The sequence below is a fragment of the Ambystoma mexicanum genome, chromosome 5q (genome assembly GCF_040938575.1).
Source record: "Ambystoma mexicanum isolate Mex_15411 chromosome 5q, UKY_AmexF1_1, whole genome shotgun sequence".
NCBI lineage: Eukaryota > Metazoa > Chordata > Amphibia > Caudata > Ambystomatidae > Ambystoma > Ambystoma mexicanum.
In genome coordinates, this window is record NC_090933.1 from 394,771,638 (window position 1) to 394,796,196 (window position 24,559).

The following is a 24,559-nucleotide window of genomic DNA, read 5'->3' on the forward strand; positions in this document are numbered from 1 at the left end:
TCCACAGAAGCCTCCAAAAGTGGTGCCACTCTATCTGGGTACCACAGGGGGTGTGGGAGGGGGTTTAGGCACCCTGGACTGAGTTACCTGGGTAACTCAAGTCGCACTCTTGTGTGACTGGCCCAAGTGGTGAGCCGGCCGGCTCACCACTTAGCATGTTTGATTGACAGCTAGGCTGAGTGAATGGGGGTATGCTGCATAAAAGAAGGGCTTTGGGGACTGGAACTTCAGAAGTCGCCACAGGACCTGAGAATCCGACGAGGGAGAAGCTGAGCCAACCTACCACGACGACACCACCGGTGGAGCCCTGCGGAACCGACTCACCACTTCCCGACGACAGAGAAGATCTCCCGGCTGGAGAGGCTTCTTCCCCTGACTGGTGGGCACAACCAGTTTTACCTTCCTTCTTCGCACCCCAGACCGGTTTGTGGTCGAACTGCCCGTGCCAAGCACCCCGGCAGCCGGATAGCCACTCACCACTGAACCGCAAATCTACGGACCGCTCCTTGTACCTGGAAAACTCCGCGGCTGGTTTCTTCCCTGGCAGTGCAACGGACTCCTGTCTTCCTCCACAACGAGATCCTCCCTTCCCCCGGACGAAGCACCGACTTGCATCCGCTGCCAGGAACACCTGCCCCCGCTGGAGTGTTCTCACCACTTTAAGGTACCGCGTCCGCCAGGCCTCGCTTTCTAAAGATTTCTACGAGGTAATAACCCCTTAACCTTCTGGACTGGGCTGGCCGCCTTGACCCTCTAACTGGTCCCTTTCTGTGGTCCAACTCTTTTTTGAACCGTTGCAAGACTTGTGCACTGCAACCGTGTGACCTTGGACACATTTCGTTTGATCCTCTTAAAGTGTATCCGGCCTATTGAACTCTAACTTCATGGTTTTACTTTGCCTTCCTCTCTTGTTATGTTCTTGTAAAAGTGTTGGGATCTGTTTCAACTTGTTCTCTGCTTTTCTCTCCCTTTTAAAAGCGAACTATTAGAGTGCCATCTACGTTAAGCGCTCACCGCTGTCTGAAAATAAGTGGGGCTTTACTTAAGACTTGTCTAATATTCTTTTAAGGGAGTGTATATCTTTTAGTGACCGTGTTTTTGAATTGCTTACTATTAGTGCCTGTGTGTTTTTCTAGATGTGGTTTTAAATAAATAATTATATCTCTTTTACACCAAGCTCTGGTCAGCGTTTACTTGTTCTATTGTGTTCTCTCGACCTATTGTGAATACTCTGTATACTGCCTAACTCTTCTTGAGGGAAGTCTGACTGCTCAGCCACAGCTACCAAGTGAATCTGTGTGGTACAGACTGCTACCAAGTGGGTTTACTGCCAAACACCTGTAGTCTTAAATCTTTTGCAGTGGTCCCAGAGGGAACTGCACAGGTTTCTGCCTAACAAGCCGTCATGTGCGAAGACTGGTGGAAGAGCTGACATATGGCTGATAGGACCGCAATTCTGTCCGTTTTTAGGAACACCTTGGTACTGACCATTTTCCAACGGAAACCCAGGAAGATAAGGTCTTGAAAGACTGTCATGGAAGATTTCCACCAGTTCACTGACAGCCCGAGGTGGAGGTGGAGCTGGAGCAGAGACTGGAGATTGAGCAATGCCGTTTGTGGGCAAGGACTGCATAGGAGCCAATCGTCCAGATATGCGTATACATGAACGCCCTGCAGCGTGAGTAAAGCTGCGATGACCGACATCTTTGGGAAGACATGCAGCGCCGAGCTGAGACCTAAGGGGAGCATGCAGAACTTGAAATGTTCCTCTCCCAGGGAGAGCCGCAGATATTTTCGATGCAGCCTCCATATCAGGATGTGCATGTATGCGTCCTGAAGGTCCACCACACTGAGCCAGTCACCCTTCTGAAGAAAGGACTTTATTTGGCAAGGCGTGATCATCTTGAATTTCTATTGGGGAAGAGAAAGATTGAACTGGGAAAGATCAAGGCTAGTGCGCAGGCTAGCCTGGTTGGGTTTGGGCACTGAACAGAAGAGTAGAGGCCCTCCCCCTGCTCTGAGGTCTAGAAGTTTCTGTACCTCAGCTCTGAGGGAGGGCGACGACCTGAGCTCCTGGAAGGGAGGGTTGAAGGGTGGGGTATTGGGGAGGGGCAAGTGAAAGCCCGCCAGAGCGATGGACAAAACCCACCGGTCTTCAGTGATGGTCTGCCACGCCTCCAGATGAGACCAGGTTTGTCCTGCCACCGGAGTCTTGTGCGACCGACCAGATGAACAAGTTACTTCTTACCTTCTAACGTTCTTTCGACGGGATGTTCCTCCGACGTATTCCTCATCTTAGATATATCCTTCCAGCTCTGCTGGCCTCGGAAAAAAAAATTTTCTCCAGAGGGCGCTGCGCGTCGACGTCCCTCGAGTCGACCCTCGAGTCGATGACCCTCGACATCATCTTGCCTATAAAGGCCGCGCGCAGCGTCCGTTGCTCAGTTCCGTTTTGTAGCCCACAGTATTACTGTCTGGACTAGACTAATCACCCTGAAGGAGCGTAAGCTGCAACAACAAGGGAAGTAGAACTGCGGGGATGGATGGGAGGGTCGATGAGGAATACGTCGGAGGAACATCCCGTCGAAAGAACGTTACAAGGTAAGAAGTAACTTGTTCTTCGAATGGATTGTGTCCTCCGACGTATTCCTCATCTTAGATAGGCTCCCATAGCAGTATTCTATATTTGGAGGAGGGAGTACTGACTTCACGCTGTCTTCTATTGATGAATAGAATGTAGTACAGCCCTTCCAAACCTAGTCTCTTGACTAGAGGAGGAATCCAGATTGTAAAAACGTGTAAAGGTATGGACAGACGACCATGTAGCGGCCGCACATATGTCTTTAATCGGCACGCCTCTTTTGAGGGCCGATGAAGCTGCAATACCTCTGGTCGAATGAGCCCTAAGGTTTTGAGGGGGCTCTTTCCCTGCCAGTTTATAACATTCCAGAATGGCTAGAATGATCCATCTGGAAATGGTCTGCTTAGTTATTGGTAACCCCAGCTTGTGACCTGTGTAGCCTACAAATAGCTGGTCTGCCTGTCTTATCCTGGCTAGTCTACTAATATAAAAACTTAAAACCCTCCTAGGGTCTAGTCTGTGTAACCTCTCTTCCTCTTTCCCCGGGTGAGGAGGAGGATAGAAAGATGGTAGGGTAATCTTCTGAGAGATATGGAATTCAGAGACTACCTTTGGGAGGAAATTAGGCTTCACTTGCAGGACAACTTTGTCTTTGTGAAAGATTGTATGAGGGGGTTTACAAGAAAGAGCTTGTAATTCGCTCACCCTTCTAGCAGATGTAAGTGCTATTAATAAAACAGTCTTAAGGCTAAGGAATCTTAACTAACAAGAATGGAGAGGTTCGAAAGGTGTACCCATCAGGAAAGTTAATACCAAGTTTAAATCCCATAGGGGAACTTGGAATGGTCTTGGGGGATAAACATTGGTTAACCCCTTTAGAAACTGTATTACCAGGGGTAATTTGAAATAGGATGGTTCCTCCGCAGTACGCTTAAAGATAGATAGCGCTGCGAGATAGCCCTTAATGGTGCCAACTTGAAGGCCTGAATTTGCTAAATATAGTAGGAAGGACAAAACCATTGGTGTACCACATGAAAATGGGTCGATATTCTGTTCTCTACACCAGCTGCAAAATCTGTTCCAACGGCAGCGGTATAAAGACTTTGTTGCTGGCCTCCTTGCCGAAAGCAACACCTCCATAACATCATCAGGGAGGTCCCAATCCTTGTACCTCATCCGTTCAGAAGCCAAGCGTGAAGGTTGATGGAGAACCTGACCTCCCTTCTGTGAGAGTAGGTTCTCTCTGAGAGGAAGTCGAATTGGAGGGCAGATGGACAAGTCTAGAAGGTCCGGGTACCACGTTCTCCTGGCCCAATCCGGGGCAATTAGGATCATGGTTCGCCGGAATCTTCTCAACCTCCTGATCATTTGAGGAATGACAGGGACCGGTGGGAACGCGTACAGAAGCGGAAACTCCCAGTCCACTATGAACGCGTCTCCCAGAGCTCCTCTCGGAGGAAATTCCCTTGAGCAGAACAGGTCGCATTTCCTGTTTAGGCTGGTGGCGAACAGATCTACCTGAGGGGTTCCCCAAAGGGTGAAGATCTCTTGAAGGACTTCCTGAGCTTGCTCCCACTCGTGGGAGACTGTGTTCTGCCTGCTCAGAGCGTCCGCTGTCAAGTTCTTCTCTCCGGCTAGGTGAACTGCCGATAGAGAGATTCCTTCTTGGATTGCCCAAAACCAGAGCTGCATCGCCTCTCTGCACAGGGGTAGTGATCCTACGCCTCCTCTTTTGTTGAGGTAATGCATGGCCACCGTGTTGTCCGTCATTATCAGGACGTTCTTCCCTTGTACAACTGGCAGGAAAGCCTTCAACGCAAGTTTGATGGCTCTCAGCTCTAACAGGTTGATGTGTAGTCTGGACTCCGATGGAGACCAACGACCGCTGATGGTCAAGTCGTTGGCGTGGGCTCCGCACATCGTGAGTGAGGCATCCGTGACTACTGTTATCTCCGGCCAGGGTTGCCAAAACTGTTCTCCTTTCAGAATGTTCTCCTGACAGGCCCACCACTGAAGGTCTCGAGCCACCCTGCCGGGAACCTGAAGAAGATTTGTCATTCTCCCTGAGAATTGTGACCACTGAGTCCTCAGTGCCCACTGGAGGGATCTCATTCTCAGGCGAGCCTCTGGCACAAGGAAAATGCAGGATGCCATGAGGCCTAGCAACCTCAAAAAGTCGAAAGCTGGGAGTCGTTGGGCATGTTGGAACTTGGTAACCATCTGTAGAATATCTTGAGCCCTCACCTCTGGTGGCGAGGCTTTTCCCAGGGAAGTATCCAGGATCGCTCCTATGAACTGGAGTCTCTGCGATGGTATCATTTGAGACTTCTTTAAATTGAGGGAGAAGCCCAGCTTGTGAAGGGAGTAGCACACGTGATTTAGCTGGATCTGAGCTTGCTCCGGAGAAACAGCTCTGATCAGCCAATCGTCCAGGTAGGGGTAGACGTGAATCCCTTCCCTCCTTAGACTTGCAGCCACTACCGACATTAACTTGGTGAAGACCCTCGGGGCGGAGGTCAGCCCAAAAGGCAGTACTCGAAATTGATAGTGAGAGTTGCCAATTGCGATCCTCAGGTATTTCCTGTGTTTGAGATGGATAGGCACATGGAAATAAGCGTCCTGAAGGTCCAGAGATACCAACCAATCCTGAAACTGAAGGGCCTGGAGGATCTGAGAAAGAGTGACCATCTTGAATTTGTCTTTCCTGAGGAATTTGTTCAATTCTCGCAAGTCCAAGATGGGTCTCAGTCCTCCGTCTTTCTTTGGAATGAGAAAGTAAGGGGAGTACCAGCCCTTGTTCCTCTCCGCTACAGGTACCGGTTCTATGGCACCTTTCTCTAGCAGGTCTATAATTTCCTGCAAGAGGAGCGGATCTGGAGCTTTCTGAGAGCTGATCCCCGGTGGATGACTCTGAGGAATACGTAGGAAAAGTAGGCAGTAACCTTGGGCAACTGTTTCCAATGCCCAAGCATCTGACGTGATAGCCTGCCATTCCGCCAGATGTTGAGTCAACCTGCCTCCTACAGGTGTCCTGTGAGGGAAGTCCTCAGAGTGGTTTTGGGGCGGCTGATGCAGATGCCGAAGGTAAAGAGGCACCTGCTGTTGCTGCGGCTTTAGAATATTTACCCCGTCCACCTCGGGTAGTCCTTCTTTGACCCCTTTGAGCCGGTCGTCCTCTACCTCTTCCGAATGAGGAGTAGAAGCGAAAGGACTTGCCCCTCGCAGAGGTTCCTGTGGGACGAAAAGGAGTCTGACGGATTGCAGCTCCTAGGGATTTTGCTGCTGCTTTTGAAGTTTGCAGTTTCTCTAAACTGTCATCCGCCTTTTTCCCGAACAAAGAAGAGCCATCAAATGGCATGTTCAAGAGCCTGGCTTGCACATCTGGGGCAAAACCCGACTTTCTCAACCAAGCGAACCGCCTGGTTGATGTACTTGCCGCCATTGCTCTGCTGATACTGTCAGCCGAATCAATGCCCGTCTGGAGGGATTCGCACATAGCGTCTTTACCGTCCTGTATAATATTCAGGAACGCATCCCTTTCTTCTCCCTCCGGGATGCAGTCAGCCGCTGTAGAAGCACACTCCCAAAGTGTATGGCTGAACCTAGCAAGGGTGCAAGTAGCATTAACAGACTTTAACGCCATGCTACATGCTGAAAAGACTTTCTTAGCCATAGCATCATATTTTTTATCGTCCCTGTCCTGTGGGACAGTAGGATAAAACGTCTTGACGTCGGTAGAGGATGCTGCTTGTACCACCAGACTTTCTGGGGATGGATGTTTAGACAAGAACTCTGGGTCAGTGGAAGATACCCTGTACTTTGCAGACAGTTTCTTATTTACTGCTGGTATTACATCTGGGGTTTCCCAGTTTGTCATGATCTTTCTCTGAAGAGCTTTATGAAAGGGCACCACTGGATCCTCTTGTGGGCCTTTGTCAAGAATATCCGTGAGGTCATCTTGCTGGAAAGATTGTGAAGGTGTAGACCACCCCATGAACTCTGTAATCCTGGCCATTAAGGCTCTGTAGGGGGTTTCAGCATGCTCCCCCGGGTCTGGCTTAGCAAAATCCACCTCAGGGGAAGTGTCTAACCCACTTGCCTCATGTAAAGAATCATGAAGATCCTTTAATCTGCGCTCTTCAGAGGAAAATTCCTCTCTAACTGGGGTTTACAGGTCCCTGTAACTCAAATGTGTCTTGTTCGGACAAATCACCCTCTTCTAAAATTGAGGATATAGTTCTCAATTGTTCTGAACTAATAAAGGGAGTAAATCCCATTTCCAAGGCAGAGGGTGCTGAACTTGTCATTATTGGCCTCGAAAACGTCGATGTCGTCGACGCCGACGTCGAAGGCTTCGAGCGTGGCGTCGAAAACAGAGGTGGAGGCCTCGAGGACCTCGACAGAATTGGAATTTTACTCGACAATATCGACGTCGAGGGCCTGGGGATCGTCACTGGATGTGTGGTCACCGTGACTTTTCTCGGCGTCGAGGCCGGCGTCGAGTCGACAGACCTGTGTGTCGAAGGTCCCCTCGACAACGGCGTCGAAGACCTCGACGTCAACGGAACCTTCGTCGACGGCGTCGACGGAACCTTCGAGGAAGGTTTGGAGGTCATGGTCCTACTCGAGGGTTCGAGACGCGCTCGAGAGGTTTCTTTCGCCGGGTACTGCGACTCGCGGCGTTTTTGACCTTCGGGTCTTTCGACCAGAGCATCGCTCTCGGCAGTCTTCGAGGGGGTCGAGGCCGCTTTCTCGAAGACGCTCATCATATTTTTTCTGAATTCCTCCCATTCAGCCCGGGAACTATGTTTCGTGGGGCAAGGGATTCTTTTTGGCGAAACAGAGGAAGAGGAAGACGGAGAAGGGGATCTTCGACGTCTCCTCTTCGAGTGTTTCGATCTCGAGGAGTGATGAGACCCACTCTGAGACCTGGAGCGTGAATGGTGACGAGGAGACGAATGTCTCGACTTCGTCGAAGAAGAAGAAGCTTTAAAAGTCTTACCTTTCTCCAGCTTCCCCCTACGCTCCTTCAGGGCCTTAGCTGTCATGGACATACAGTCCTCGCACTCCGAACAATGGTGTTCGGCTCCCAAGCACCACAGACAATTTCTGTGAGGATCGGTTAACGACATCTTTTTCCCACAATCTCGACATTTTTTGAAGCCGGATCGAGGAGTTGTCGGTTCCGACGAGGAAGCCATAGAGTACGGTATCGAATAACTCGAGGTAAATAGTACTAAGAACTGAGCAACGGTATTCCGAGGCACCGAGTAGCGCGGAAAAACGGAACTGAGCAACGGATGCTGCGCGCGGCCTTTATAGGCAAGATGACGTCGAGCGTCGATACGGCAGCTGTCGAGGGTCATCGACTCGAGGGACGTCGACGCGCAGCGCCCTCTGGAGAAAAAAAAAATTTCCGAGGCCAGCAGAGCTGGAAGGATATATCTAAGATGAGGAATACGTCGGAGGACACAATCCCTTCGAAATATCATTTAGATTACTTGTCGGCAGGGAGACTACCTGTCCCTGGCGAGGAGGCTAATGGGCGAGAGAAAAACTGCCCACCTTGCCGTCCTTGCCGCTGCCGCTTTCGACGGGGCCCGCCAACCAGAGCTTCTGTACGGTGCACACAGCGATCCTGAAACCACCTGAATCCAGAGAAGGACCGAGTCTGGGACCTCGACCTCTGTGTATAAGGGGCCTTAGCTGGAGCTTTCGTCGGCACCGATAAAGATTTGGCTGTTTGGGTACTCACTTTAGTCTTTGTGAGTTCCTTGTCTGTAGAAGAATGAAACAATTCCTTGTCATCAAAAGGAAGGTCCAGTACTTTGTCTCGCACTTCCTTTGAAAACATCATTGCGTGGCGCCATGCCTGGCGGGACGTGTCAACCCTGACCATAAGGGCTCGAGCCGAGGTATCCACATGGTGTGCAGCAGCTTCCAGTAGATCCTGTGCAAACACCCTGGCATACGACAAACCGGCTTTAAAAATAGTCTCGCCTATCCGCAGGAATAGACTCCTGGAAATCAGCTAGCTCTTTCCACAGCCTCAGATTGGCTACCGCCTGGATGAGCTTGGTGTTAGCTTGACAGAGTTGGAGTGGCGAATTGGCGAAGACTTTCTTGCCCAAAGCATCCAGGAGCTTATCCTCTTCGGATAGGATTTGGGCCACTGCCGTTGAAGATGCAGAGTCCAGCTTGGACTGGAGGGTGGCCGCTGCCACCACCGTTGAGGAAGGGAGCGGACAAGCCAATAAGGCTATCTCCTCAGTTGTGAAGCTTGTACCGAGCGTCAATCCTCTTGTTGAGGTGCAGCCCGGTATGGGGTTTATCCCAGACCATACGGCCTCAGCCAAGACGGTGCGCTCTTGAGGTGACAGGGTAAAGGCTCCAGAAAGCACCCCCACCTGAGGAATGGGGGCCTCAGGTACTGGAATATCAAGGAGGGCCATCATATCCAGGACCCTGTCATGGAAAGCTTTCACCGAGCAGGGCTGCTCATCACCATCCTGATCCGCTTGAGGCTCATCAAACGAGGCGGGAACAGAAAACTGGTCCATCACGCATACAGGTTTTAAAGTGTTGTTCACGGTCTGCCAGAGTCTCCTCGATAGGAGACAGTGGGGGCAGTGGAGGGAGAGGTGGAGGAGGTCCAGAAGGAAGCACTGGAGGAATTGGCACCACCAGGACCTGCATTGGAACAGCTGGGGCAGAAGGTGGGACAGGAGGTTCAGGGTACATTTCCCTGAAAAGACGTTTTGAATTACGCCTTCATAAGGTCAGAGTGCATGAGCATCTGAAACTTCCCCAAAAAAACTCATCCTCAGCCAAAGGTTTTGGCGCTGGTACAGGCAGAGGCCGCTCGTGAGTGGCATACCCCATGAACGCAAGGAGGATGGTTGCCAGGAGGGCCCACCACCGGCCGGATCCCCATAGATCAGTGGAGCGGAAGTAGGAGGGAGCGAGACTGTATGAGGCAGCGCTGTCCGAGCACGCCAGTCGAATGAATGGCAAAACAGATTTTTGTTGTTCACATAGCGTGGAAAAGGCTGTTCAGCCCCAAAAGAAATGCACCCAGCACCAGACGACGTGAACGTTGGTGTAAGAGATGTATCCAAAATGGCCGCCGGGGACCATGGAGGTTGGGCCGCCATTTTGTCAACTCCTGAGGAGAACTGCGTCACATGTGGAGATGAGTCAATTGTCTCCTCAGGGAAGTCAGGGGACTTAACACCTTAACCTTGATACAAGGATCCTCGGCAGAGCCAGTACTGGGAGGTGTTGGATGTTTACTGGACATCTTTGAGACTTCCCCCAAAATGAGCCCCCAGTGGAGGAACCGCGGCAGAGCCAGTACTGGAGGGATTATGGTCCATGACCGCCCTCTTTGCCCCCTCAACAGAACCGGTACCACAACTACCCTGAGCATGGGACAGTTGAGGGACATACCTCACTGACAAGACCTTCAAAGAGGATCTCTCGGTTCAGTCGGTGCAGACTTTAGCCCCCAAGAAGAGGAACTTCAGGTTTTAACCCAGGACGTACAGCTCCCTCAAGAGGGGCCTCGAGCCATGACTCGGAGTGGAAAGCTCCAGGCACGGAGACCTCGGGGCGTACCCCGGTATCCAGAGCCACAGAACTGGGCTGAACCTTAGCACCCAAATGGTGAACCTCGGAACGGTGCACGGTTTTGGCTGGTCCGCTGCAGGAACCCTTGGAGAACACTCTGGTGCGCCTAATAGGCCCTTGAGGCACCTCAGGGCAGCCCTTAGTAACAGAGCTACACAAGCCCCTCCCGAACCTGGAAGACCCCTGGCCAGGGCGCTCTAAAAAGTAAAGAACTTACCAGGCGTTTCTTCTTTTCGTCGATGAAAAGCTGGAAATGAGGTGGAACGCGCTGAAACACTTCCTCCCACCGAAGAAGACAGAGGGCCCGGACGTAGAGGGTGTCGCAGTAGAAGCAAAAATCCCAGCGATGCTCCGGGCCTAGACAGTCCAAGCAAAGAGAGCGGGGATCCGCCCTCGCAAAGCGACGTTTGCATGAAGAACAGGACACGAATCCCAGACGCTCCAGGCATAGACGGAGGACTAGATGACCGTGGAACCGGAGCAGGAAGGAAGGAGAAAGGGAATAAAAATTAAAATTCCCGATGATGCTAGTGCATCCAGCCCCGACCGCGCGGAGAAAAGTGCTCCGGTCCTGTCCTGAAGGGCAGAATGTCTGACAAGTATGGAGGAAAGGGGACGGGACGTAGGTGTAAAGTCTTTCTTCGGAACAGGTTTGTAAACCTTGTCCTGAATGGGCAAAGGCCTCGACAAAGTCGAAGTGGTGGTCAACGGTGTCAAAGACTGCTTCGAAAATGGCACTGGTTTACTCAGCATCAACTTTGAGATGTTTCACTCCAATGGAGTCGACAAAGTAGTCGAGTTCTTCAACGATTTGTGTTTCTTCGGTGGTATCGAAGGAGGACTTGGTTCCCGAGTCGATACTCTAGACGACTTCTCGTCGGGTCGAGAACTTTCTTGACGTATTGCCAGCTTCATGCTCTGCTTCGAAGTAGTAGCTTTCGACTTCCCTAAGTCGTCCGAAGGAGCGACCGACGCATGGCTTTAGTGCGATTCTTTGGGGGTCGAGGCCGCAGTCTTGAATATATGCATCATCTCTGATCTAAAAGCATCCCATTTTCTTGGGGAATCAGATTTTGTCGGGCATCGGATTACCTCAGTAGAGGAATCGGATGATGAAGAGGGAGACCTATGGGGTCTCTTCTTCACCTTCTTAGAAGACGATGAATATTGGGACCTCTTTGATTTCTTACGCCGGGAGGAGTCCTTAGACTCGCCAGACTTTTTTCTTTCTTCGAAGAAGACTTCAAAGCCACCCTCCTCACCGCCAGTTTACCTCTACGCTCCATGACAGCTTTTTCTGTCATGGCCTGACAGGACCCGAAGTCATCGGTACAGTGCCCGGAGCCCAGACTCCACAGGCAGATGCAGTGAGGATCCTTAATAGAAATCCTCGACCCACAGTCCTAGCATTTTTAAATCCAGACTTTGGAGTGGAAGGAGTCGATGATGAAGACATTTTCTGCAGTTAATAACTCGAAGCAAAAGCTTATGGAAAAACGGAACTGAAACCAAAGGACGCTGCATGCACTATTTATACTGACGACGCTCGATGGACGCCTTCGAGGGACATCGACGCAACGGCATCACATACAGCGCCTTCTGTCACGAGCAAAATGTTTCCAAAGCTGGTGAGATATAATATCGCAAAATGAGGAATACGTGGGAGGACACTATCCATTCGAAAAAATCTGTAAAGGTCATACCATATTTCCACCTATAGATGGGATTCCTTTGGGTTCCTGTCCCGGTGACCTGGATTCAAATATGTCTCCAATTAGGGGGAAGTTCTTAAGTAATACATCATTCCAGATAATAGTCCATAACATGATATTCCTCTTCAAAAAGTCTTGGCAAAGCATCCACGGGGCACGAGGATCGCAGTCCCTGCTCATTTGTATACCCAAAATGTGGTGTGATGATGTCATCGCTGTGATGACATCACGCGCCGGAGGGACATTTTGGATTGGTACTGTATTCGTTGGCATCTTAATAAAGGCATTCTTTATTGTATATTCAAAGGATACTGCAGACAACGTCTACTAGTGACCCAATCTAATTAGATTGTTAACATATGAATAACCCATGTAAACATTATGACATTAGGTAACATTGATCCATGTGTTTCTGAAGTATAATGGTCGTGTCGGTGAAATACGTACAAAACAGTTACACAATTGTTGAAACATCAAAGTAGTTCTACTGTTAGTCTACCCCACATTCATTATTACTGAATACAACCAGCAATAGATTTGAATTATCTTTTTTGTAACGTAACCAAGGTAAAGAATAGTCAATAAAAATGTTGGATGATACGTTAAATATCAATTTCTTAAGTCCTTTTTCTTTGGATAGTATCTCATGGTGCTGATGAGCAGTATGTTCATTACAATGTCCTGACAGATTTGTGCATTTTATAGACGTTATAATCATCTAGGTATCCAAAGAATGTGTGTGGAAAGTTGTTAATTTATAGAAAACATGCAAAGTTGCATTCTTCATTCATCCCTCCTGGATATAGTGAGTTAAATGGTTCTATCCAATATGTCTCTTTTCGATCCTGAAATTTGGTGATCTTGCAACTACTGTCTCCCTTTTCAATGATCTCTAGAATTTGAAATTTCATTTGTGAAATTTGATGTTTGGCTTCTATGAAGTGACGTGTAACTGGAGAATTAAAATTTTCGGTGCGGATGTTGAAACAGTGTTCATTCCACTGAACATTTGCTTTCCTAGTGGACTGTCCCATGTAATATGTCCCACAAGGGCATTTTATGCTTTAGATGATGTTCTTAGTATCGCATGTTCCGTATTTTTTGTGAAATATATCTTTACCTGTGTTCGGGTGAATTATCACATTTCCTTTTTGGACCATACTACAGTTGGTGCAGTTCAGAAATGAGTAGGTCCCACATTAATTTTCACAATACTGTTTGTATATTATTTATTTCTAGAATTTGTCCCCAAAGATGGTCATTAGGACCGCAATGCATTGGACACTGACTACAGGAATATTTTCTGTGAAATAAATATTTTAAAATACATCACATATATAAGAACTGTTTTTTTGAACAATAGATTTGCCCACTTCTTTTTGGGAATGAAAATAACAAAATACATGAATATACATGGGAAAAGAATATGAACACTGAATGAAAAGTCACAGGTCCTTCCAAACGTTTGGGTGACCACACCCGAACAAAATGTTCCCCTCAGAAGAAATATGTCACATGTGGAAATCCCATGAAACAATGCAGTTTTTCAGAAGCGGCATACCCAGCGTGTGGGGAAAAAGGGAACAGAGTTCATGCAGAATAGGCAGATCCATATATATTACCCGTGATGCCACATCCAGAATCATAAATGGCAACAATGCCAAGTGGAGTTGCAATATGCCCCTGTGGTGTGTGAGATATTGTAAGACTGACACAGAGGCTTAGTGTTTCTTTTTTTTTTAAACTCTATTGTTCAACGGTGGTCTCAACAGTTACAGCAATCTCATCCCATCAATACATACAGGTCAACAAACAGGCAAAACATTTACATTTAGCGTTACGTGGACGTTTCATCATCTGAGAGCATTTCACACAGATACATGCGAAAGGGGCCCCATATGTCTTTTGGTCGGCTTGCCCGAGGCAGTCTCAAAACATATTGTTTCGCACATTCATTGATATAGGTCAGTTCACGGAGGAAAGTAGCCATGTTTGGTGGTATAGGCATTTTCCAGGCTTGTAGGATACCTTTCTTCGCCACCGCGCATGAAACATTGAATAATCTCCTGGTTTTCTCCGAGCACTTGCCAATGTCTCCGAATAAGTATTTTTGGGGAGTTAGCTGTGGGGGTATCTGTGTGATTTTAGCCAAAATCTCGGCCACCTCTCCCCAGAATCTCAAGAGTGCGGGACACTCCCAATACATATGAAAGGAGCCCACGCGCTGGGCCCCACACTTGGGGGACTCCCCCCACCCCATGTTCCGCCACAAATTTTGCCATTTTAGCTGGCGTGTAGTGCAATCTATTTAGAAGTTTAAATTGGATCAGGCATAATCCTGCATTTAATGAAACCTTTTTCGTGAGTGCACAGTATCTGTTCCATTTATCTTCCGGGATGGGCATTTGCATGTCTGTCTCCCATTTGTCTTTGACCCGGTTCATTGTGGGGGTGTGGGTTTGCACTGCCACATATAATTTAGAGATACCCAGCCCAGCCTTCATGGTAATGAGTTGTGTACAGGGGTGTTGGGGGGGTTACATCGGCCACCTTTTCTGAAATGCAGCCCTTACTCTGTAGTACTGTATTGTTTTGAGTGGCCCACCCCCCATTGCTCTTGTGAAGTCTTCCTTAGTTGCAAATTTACCATCTATGAACATATCGCCCACCTTCATTTCCATGTGAGGGTCCCAGACCATCTGAATACTCGCGTCGGACATAGGGGTGATACCCGTAAAGTTCCACAAGGGGACTTCTGGGTTATATGGTGTCTCCAGCTTCAATCTCTTAAATAATGCGCCCCAGGCCCGGACCGTGCAGCTGACCGGGTCATACTCGCATGTGCCTTTGTGTCGTGGATTAAATATGACTGACAATGTCTGCTGGAGATATAGTTTGTGTTTCTACCCAGGTGTGTGGTGTTCCTTCAGATTCTTCGTACCAGTAATTCGCAAACTGTGCCTGGGCGACCAGATAGTAGAGCTCAAAGTCTGGGGTCGCTATACCCCCGGTGTTCTAGGGCTCAGTCATTTTCTCCCACCCGATTCTTGCCGTTATCCCGTTCCACAGAAAGGTAACTACCAATGACCGTAATCTGGAAAAGTAGTCTCTGCCCGGCCATATAGGTATATTTACGAAGAAATACAGTAGCTTTGGGAGGGCTATCATTTTGAGCAAAGCTATTCTGCCATATAGGGATATGGGGAGGTGTCCCCAAATCTGTAGCTTGGTGCTCAGTGTTTGCAGTGCCTTTTCGTGGTTGTCCGCGTAAAGAGTGTGTCTGATTCTAGATACGAACACCCCAAGGTATCTGATGTGTTGTTCCGACCATTTGAGTCCGCAGGCAGCCGTTGGGCATTTGAGGCTTAGTGTTTCTATCGGACTGCAGCCCTCAACAGCTCCACCACCACCACTAGGCAAAAGAACACTAAGTGCCTGGGTGGTGTAGCTGCCGTTGACCGAGGGTCCGGCTTGTCCCCTTTGCTGTACCCCGCAGCACCGGCTCCACAAAGGTAGCAGACGGGTGGTCAGTGTTTGTTGTATAGGCTTATTCCAGCCCTTTGCCTTCAAGCAGCTGCCGTGATAGGCTGCTGCCTTTGTTTAACATCCTATTGGATGGGAGACCACAGGCGAAGCCGGCCCCCGGGTTAAGGACCACGATGAAGGATTCTCCCTTGTCTGGGCATGTTCGGGTGCTGCTAGTGAAAGGGTGCCAGCCCCTTTGCTCCTTTTGTTCCTTGTTGCCTGTCTGCACCTCGCTTCATCTCCTTGATGTTTCTTGTTCTGGCTGCTTGCTGCTCTATTCATTCTTCATACTTTAAGGTAAGGAGGGTTCTCCCTCACTTTCCCTTTATCCTACTCTTGTCTCGCTCATCCTGCCTACCCTTCGCCTTCTGCTTCCACTGGTGTGCTGCTCCCCCTCTATGTGCCCCTTCATTTCTCACTTATCACTTCAGCTCCCCTTTTCCTGCTTCTGCCCTTGTCCCTCATAGTTTGTCTCCATTCCCTCCGTCACCCCCCCCACCCAGTTTACTTCATCCCCCCTTCTCACCCCACCTCTACGGGTGCTGGCTAGCCTACGTTCAAGTCCTGCACTCGCGTCTCATCCATGACTTATGGCCCGTCCTCCTGACATGCCTTCCTGGCACCACTTGACCCTGCATTAGAAGCGCTCTCCTCTGAACTTACCAGCTACCATCTTGCTACGCCCTCTCCTCACCTCTTCATCATTTGCCTTGTTTCTCTCGGCAGTTCCTCTATTATAGGTGACCCACGTCTCTCGGTTGCTTGTACCGCTTAGCCCTCACTGCACCTTCCCTCTTCTTTTTCTGCCTGTTCTCACCATATTTCACACTCTGTTGTACCCTAGCAACCCTTGCTGTTTGTCTCTCCTACCCCTGCACTACCACCTTCCCTAATCCTCCTTCTGGACTGCCCCTCAGCTTGCCTCCCGCTGATATTTCACTGCCTCTGCACCCGTTGGACCTTCCTGCATTCAGTGATCTTGATTTTTCGTAGTCTGTGCGGTGTATTGATTTTTACAATTTTTCTCATTTCTATGCTTTGTTGGACTTGAAGTGATATTTGACGTAGTTCTCTGCACCTCAGGGTTAGGCTTTCCATTATTGCTTTACTTACTCACCTGCATTCCAGATGTAGCCCCTCATTCCATGAGATGTGGCTTTTCCAGGCTACAAACATTCACACCCGATTTGTCATAATTGCACGTCTGGTTTTCCAAAATGCAGTTCACCCACTTGTCCCTGCACTTTAACTTACTCTTTCGCGCCCTCACCCTCCCCCCTTTTTTCATGTTCAGCACTTGCCTGTTCCAAATCATCTCACAAGCTAGTCTGAATGTTTAGTCTCTTCCCTCCACTCCACCTCCTCCCTATCTTTCCTGCTCTCATGCTATAGCACTAGCCCGCTCCGAATGCTTCAAGACCTTTTAAGAATGTTTTTGTTATCGCTTTATATCTTTTCCTCATCTCTGTTCCCCCCCTTGTCTTGATGCACCTAGGAACACAACTCTGCTGTATAGTGTGCATTACAAAAATCCAATAAATAAATCAATCTTTATTAAAAGAAATGGGTTGAAGAAAAACTGTCTTTCACTAACTCTAGGAGGGGTTTCCCTGCCTCAACAAAACTCCCAACCGTCTGTCAAGATGTCCAAAGTAAAAAGCCTTCCGTCTTATGTCCAAAACCCTGCGCTGATCCTCACATGCTAAACCTATCATGAAGTGCAAAAGGGCCTAATGTTCTCTAGCTTCCACTTGCAGCCGTAGTTCCCTAGTTAGTTTTCATACAGCTGATGCATGTTTTAATTCCATCAATATCTTCGCACGGCACCCCATTTTTAGCAGCGCCAAAACATGTCTTCTGGATACACGTGAATCTCTACTATCGAACCTCTTTCCAGGGGTCCCTTTATCACTTTGCCCCTCTCTATTTCTGGGTCTTTCGTCCGCCTTGTGCCTTTCGTTTAGGTCTGCTAACTGTCTGATAGCACCCACCACCTCATTTGTTGGTTTACCGGTCATCCCTACCAACAGGGTCATAATGAAATGTTTGTATGAGGGTGGAGCAGTAAATGATTGTGTTTCTTGCCGAGACCGATAATGGCACTACCGCCATATGTTCCGGATCCTCAATATGGATGGCCTCTTTCATGGCATGCTCCCTAAGTCTTTCAATTGGCTCTCTCAGTGTGTACAACTTCTTCTCATCGCTATGCCAGTCCGACGTAATTGGATGCTTGCGATTAAATCCTTGAGCAGCTAACTGTAACAAAGACACTTGCGAATCTCTCCCTTGACCATCTGGAGGCAGCTCTGCACATACTTCTTGAATATGGGTTTCATGGGACAATCGGCCTTATGATACAATTTCATCTGAAGCTGCTGCATTAACACAATCTGTTTCTCAGCAGCCAGCTCCATTTCTAATTTCAAGACACTCGCCTGCAATTCTACATTCTGCTGATGCACCTTTCTGAACGCATGCAACAAAATATGAGCACTCCTTTTCCCTTTTCTACAAGTACCTGTTGCAAGCAAGCCGCCACCTTGGCCGGACTCTCCTCTCCCATACCCGTATCCCAGGTCTCACTAAAACCTGCACCACATGCTCAAGTCTGTACCAGTTTATCATACGGACTTTGTCCACCATGGGATCGTTACTTCAGGACAATCTCAGACTGCAGAGCTTCCTTTCTTCCTAAACAGGGAACTCATGGTGTCAATGAATGTTTTGCGCCCCTATCAACAATAGCTCACACACACTTGCACACTTCACAAACATAAAGCACTTGCCTTTGTGTCCAAGCTTCAGATTGGTTTGGTCTCATCAATTGCAGCACAAAGACCCTGCTCACAGCCCCATCATGTTTTGCTTTTCGGATACGTGTAATGACCTCAGAACTACTCACCCTACTAGACAGACCAAAAGTTCTTGGACTCAGGAAGGCAATAACACACACCTAAACCAACAATTGGAATATAATTGGCTCTTTACAGGCCCTTTATTCACACGTGTTATAAGCATACAAATAACTATTGGAATAAATGCAATTGGTTATACATAAACACACAAACAAGGATAGTTACAAAGGGTCTACATCAGCGTTAGTGCAGTTGTAGGCGAAAACCTCATCTCAGCCACGACACTACCCAGTCCCAAGGCAGGTAGGCAGAGAGAGCACACGTACTAACGGGTTCTGGAGCAGAGCATCCTACCTCTCAGCAAGACTTCATCACCCGGGGCTCCAATTCTCTGTCTCATCAGGATAACTGCTTATGGGGGACAAATCCCTGCCCCCTCATGTGTTGCAAACTGCCCCCAGCCTAAGGACAGACAGCATGCATTGGAGGCAAAGAGCAGAAAATCCATACAGTAGTGGAAAAACCCAGCTTGTCTCCCATGCGCTCGTTCCCAGCACCACTTATCAATGCACCTGCACATCTCTGACTCCCTTTTAGGCTCGTTCTTGAGCGAACAATACAACTAAACTTGATAGTGAGCTCCCGTTTCATAGTAAAATTTTGCAACCACTGCAGAATTCATGTCTGCCTTTTAACTGAGCTCACAGAAACGTAGACTTTAATTGCGGTTTGGAAGCGAATGTCCAAAATGGCTACGCACCGGCGCCATGTTTTAGCTCATTTTCGCGCAAGCATTACACTCCCGCGCTGCACTCCGGTCTCGGAGCCTCCCGCTTACAACACTGCCACGGTCTCACATGCACGACGTCCCTCCGGTTTCCCAAACGGCCTTGGTAATTGTGCGGCTCCATCTTCCCAACTTGTCGGGGGGCTTTAAAGTTCCAGGCATTGGTCAACTGTTCGAAACAACTAGCCTGAAGTGTGTGGTTCTCACCGCGTGTGATCTTCATTACTGGGCCCCGTTGGTTTTTAACAGGAAGTTCAAAATACATAGCTGCCATACATAGCTGGCAATGACAGGTGACTATTATCCATCACAAGGGGTGTGACAGGTGGTCTTCAAGTGAGCCATCTTCACCCCACTGAGTTTGGCCTCCCCCCTATGTGGTCCTCCCACAGATAGCCACCCCCAGAGTCAGAGTTGGGTATTTTCTGTCCTTCCCTGGCCACATAGGGGGAAGACCTTCCCCGGGAAGTTAGTGACGACTTCACTAGATTAGCTACAGGTACTGAAAAGAATTCCACAGCTAGAGTGACACCTTGATGATACTTCCAACTTAAGTAATCTGTGGATAGACATCCAGGGATACGATTAGAAAAGTCTTTTAGAGCCAAGCAGTATTTGTCGGCCTCTAGAGCTGGGGCCGGCATGAAGTAATACATCTATTTACACACAATAGGACTCATTTGATGACTATCTATAGTAAATTACATAAGTTTGTTATGCTAGTTGTAGCCCACTGAATTACTCGTTCACTTACTCAAACAGCAGATTTCCAAGGGCCTCTTCTGAACTTTAACCTCCGCAACAGAAAGCAAATCAGTGTAATATAGATTACAGTTTGTTTAATGGAATGAATACGCTCTTCTACATACTGTCCCACCCCCCACCACATGAATACCAGCTCATTCAGATATTCCACTAATGTTTTATATGGGGGACAGTGAAAGCAGAATGGTGTTAAAGAGACACCAAAAATACATTAGTAAGGTAGAGAGAGACCAAGCAATATGAAAATAAGCAAATACATTTGAGGATAATAACTAATCTACTAAATGAGGCACTGAGGTTGGAAAAGCAACAGTGCCATGAAAGGGGGAAAAAACAGAAGATTGCAATAAACAGTCACCTGGCCCATGAATTAGAACCTCACCCATGCACAGGAAACAAATATTTTTCTTAAACACCCCAACTCTACATTTTATTGCGTTAAGACTGAGGTTTCTAAAATGTTAGCAGTGAAGTGTGTTACTATTTTTGCATGGTTTTAAGACATACAGTCATAAGAAATTAAATAGTATGCATACCTGTGTATAAATCCCATTGAGTGAATTGCATCCAAAGCAAGCACAACCTGTGCTGTATAAAATCTGGCCCACTTTTCAGGGACATCATAGTTGCTCATTAAGTTCACAAGATCTCCACCAGGCATGTACTCCATTACCATATAAAGGTATCGGTCATCTTGGAATGCATAAAACAACTATTCATGAAAGAAAGTTTTCAGAAAAATCAATTGGCATAGTTTCTTTTAAACAACTAATAAAAATGTAATGAGTCTTGTAATACATTTAGTCCAAAGTTCAATCCCTTCACATTATTAGAACACAAACGAAATAAAGGCCCCTTTGGAAACTGAACTCCAGCCTTCTTCAGAATGACTCAAATAGTTGGGAACACCCGACAATCCTTTCAGCTGGAAAATCAACTTCAAATGCACTGGATAAGGTTAAGGATTGTTCTTTTAAGGATAAGAGGAAGATGTTCGCCAAGCTACAATGCCCAGGTTGCACTGTATGTACATGGGAAGATGCTGTTGGCCAAGGAGAGTGGGAAAATATGTAAAGAACCACATTTCGAAATGACTATACTTTCCAAAGTGCAATGAGAGTTGAGACAGCACAGTTAAAGCTGAAGTTTGTGGCTTCTAGGGGCTGTTAAAATGTAAAGCAGGCCGAGTTTGGCTCTGGCATTCTTTGCAATTTCAATTTCTGTGAATTTTGGAAGATGGGAAACATTTCTAAGCATCTTCGCAAACATGCACTCAGACTCACCCAAGGTGTCCTCTTTTAGGCACTATCAAATTATAACATCCGATAGAAAGTATGGAGTTCAATTTTCACTTCTAGATTTTCAGCAGCAAACCAAAACATATGAACTACTACATATTGTGAGAGTCTAGGAGACTGATCAGGAGAGGTCACTGTGTGGGTTATAGACGTATTAGATAAAAAGAGAAGAACAAGTTACTTCTTACCTTGTAACGTTCTTTCAATGGGATGTTCCTCCGACGTATTCCTTATCTTAGATATCTCTTTCCAGCTTTGCTGGCCTCGGAAATTTTTTCTCTCTAGATGGCGCTGCGCGTCGACGTCCGCCGAGTCGATGTCCCTCGACAGCCGCCGTATCGACGTCATCCTGCCTATAAAGGCCGCGCGCAGCGTCCGTTGCTCAGTTCCGTTTTGTAGCCCACAATAATTCTTTCTGGACTAGACTAATCACCCTGAAGGAGCGTAGGCTGCAACAACAAGGGAAGTAGTACTGCTGGGATGGATGGGAGGGTCGATGAGGAATACGTCGGAGGAACATCCCATCGAAAGAACGTTACAAGGTAAGAAGTAACTTGTTCTTCGAAGGGATTGTGTCCTCCGACGTATTCCTTATCTTAGATAGGCTCCCATAGCAGTATTCTGTTATTGGAGGTGGGAGTACTGACTTCATGCTTTCTCTTATTGATGAATAGAGTGCAATACTGCCCTTCCAAACCTAGTTTCCTGACTGGAGGAGGAATCCATGTTGTAAAACCGTGTAAAGGTATGGACGGACGACCATGTGGCAGCCGCACATATGTCTGTAACCGACACTCCTCTTTTGAGGGCCGATGAAGCTGCGATACCTCTGGTCGAATGAGCCCTAAGATTTTGAGGGGGCTCTTTTCCTGCCAGTTTATAACATTCCAAAATGGCTAAAATAATCCATCTGGAAAAGGTCTGCTTAGTTATCGGTAACCCCAGCTTGTGACCTGCGTAGCCTACAAACAGCTTGTCTGCTTGTCTTATCCTAGCCAGTCTACTAATGTAAAAATTTAAAGCCCTTCTTGGGTCCAGCCTGTGTAACCTCTCTTCCTCTTTCCCCGGATGGGGAGGAGGATAGAAAGATGGAAGGGTAATCTTCTGTGTGATATGAAATTCAGAAACCACCTTTGGGAGGAAATTAGGCTTCACTTGCAGAACAACTTTGTCTTTGTGAAAGATTGTATGAGGGGGTTTACAAGAAAGAGCTTGTAACTCGCTCACCCTTCTAGCAGATCTAAGTGCTACTAATAAAACAGTCTTAAGGGTAAGAAATCTTAACGAACAAGAGTGGAGTGGTTCGAAAGGTGTGCCCATCAGGAAAGTTAGGACTAAATTTAAATCCCATAGGGGAACCTGGAATGGTCTTGCGGGATAAACGTTAGTTAACCCCTTTAGAAACTGTATTACCAAGGGTAACTTGAAATAGGATGGTTCTTCCGCAGTGCGCTTAAAGATGGATAGCGCTGCGAGATAGCCCTTGATGGTGCCAACTTGAAGGCCTGAATTCGCTAAATAAAGTAGGAAGGACAAAACCATTGGTGTACCACATGAAAAGGGATCGATATTCTTTTCCCTACACCAGCTGCAAAATCTGTTCCAACGGCAGCGGTATAAAGAATTTGTTGCTGGCCTTCTTGCCGAAAGCAACACCTCCATAACGTCATCAGGGAGGTCCCAATCCTTGTACCTCAGCCTTTCAGAAGCCAAGCGTGAAGGTTGAGGGTTTTGATGTCTGGATGGAGAACCTGACCTCCCTTCTGTGAGAGCAGATTCTCTCTGAGAGGAAGTCGAATTGGAGGGCAGATGGACATGTCCAGAAGGTCTGGGTACCACGTTCTCCTGGCCATATCCGGGGCAATTAGGACCATGGTTTTCCGGAATCTTCTCAACCTCCTGATCATTTGAGGAATGACAGGGACCGGTGGAAACGTGTACAGGAGCGGAAACTCTCAGTCCACTATGAACGCGTCTCCCAGAGCTCCTCTCGGGGGAAATTCCCTTGAACAGAACAGATCGCACTTCCTGTTGACACTGGTGGCGAACAGATCCACCTGAGGGGTTCCCCAAAGGGCGAAGATCTCTTGAAGGACTTCCTGAGCTAGTTCCCACTCGTGGGAGACTGTGCTCTGCCTGCTCAGAGCGTCCGCTGTCAAGTTCTACTCTCCGGCTAGGTGAACTGCCGATAGAGAGATTCCTTCTTGGATTGCCCAAAACCAGAGCTGCATTGCCTCTCTGCACAGAGGTAGTGATCCTACGCCTCCTCTTTTGTTGAGGTAATGCATGGCCACTGTGTTGTCCGTCATTATCAGGACATTCTTTCCTTGTACAGATGGCAGAAAAGTCTTCAGCGCAAGTCTGATGGCCCTCAGCTCTAACAGGTTGATATGTAGTCTGGACTCCGATGGAGACCAACGACCGTTGATGGTCAAGTCGTTGGCGTGGGCTCCCCACCCCGTGAGTGAGGCATCCGTGACTACTGTTTTCTCCGGCCAGGGTTGCCAAAACTGCTCTCCTTTCAGAATGTTCTCCCGACAGGCCCACCACTGAAGGTCTCGAGCCACCCTGTCGGGAACCTGAAGAAGATCTGTCATTCTCCCTGAGAATTGTGACCACTGAGTCCTCAGTGCCCACTGGAGGGATCTCATTCTCAGGCGAGCCTCTGGCACTAGGAAAATGCAGGATGCCATGAGGCCTAGCAACCTCAAAAAGTCGAAGGCTGGGAGATGTTGGGCATTTTGAAACTTGGTGACCATCTGTAGAATATCTTGAGCCCTCACCTCTGGTGGCGAGGCTTTTCCCAGGGAAGTGTCCAGGATCGCTCCAATGAACTGGAGTCTCCGCGATGGTATAATTTGTGACTTCTTTAAATTGAGGGAGAAGCCCAGTCTGTGAAGGGAGTGGCAAACATGATCTAGCTGGATCTGAGCTTGTTCCGAAGATACAGCTCTGATCAACCAATCGTCCAGGTAGGGGTAGACGTGAATCCCTTCCCTCCTTAGACTTGCAGCCACTACCGACATTAACTTGGTGAAGACCCGCGGGGCGGAGGTCAGCCCAAATGGCAGAACTCGAAATTGATAATGAGAGTTGCCAATTGCGAACCTCAGGTATTTCCTGTGTTTGAGATGGATTGGCACATGGAAATAAGCGTCCTGAAGGTCCAGAGATACCAACCAGTCCTGGAACTGAAGGATCTGAGAAAGAGTTACCATCTTGAATTTGTCTTTCCTGAGGAATTTGTTCAATTCTCGCAAGTCCAAGATGGGTCTCAGTCCTCCGTCTTTCTTTGGAATGAGAAAGTAAGGGGAGTACCAGCCCTTGTTCCTCTCCTCTACAGGTACCGGTTCTATGGCACCTTTCTCTAGCAGGTCTAAAATATCCTGCAAGAGGAGCGGATC

At 48.0% G+C, this 24,559-nt stretch overlaps 1 protein-coding gene across 1 annotated transcript in view; it reads right to left on the minus strand.

The window, feature by feature from the left end:
* ROCK1 (Rho associated coiled-coil containing protein kinase 1) overlaps positions 1-24,559 on the minus strand; it is a 3,300,884-nt gene that overhangs the window by 2,756,907 nt on the left and 519,418 nt on the right. The window contains exon 5 of the mRNA XM_069620881.1: positions 20,394-20,569. Coding sequence (XP_069476982.1) covers positions 20,394-20,569 — 176 coding nt within the window. The remainder of the gene's footprint in view (positions 1-20,393; positions 20,570-24,559) is intronic.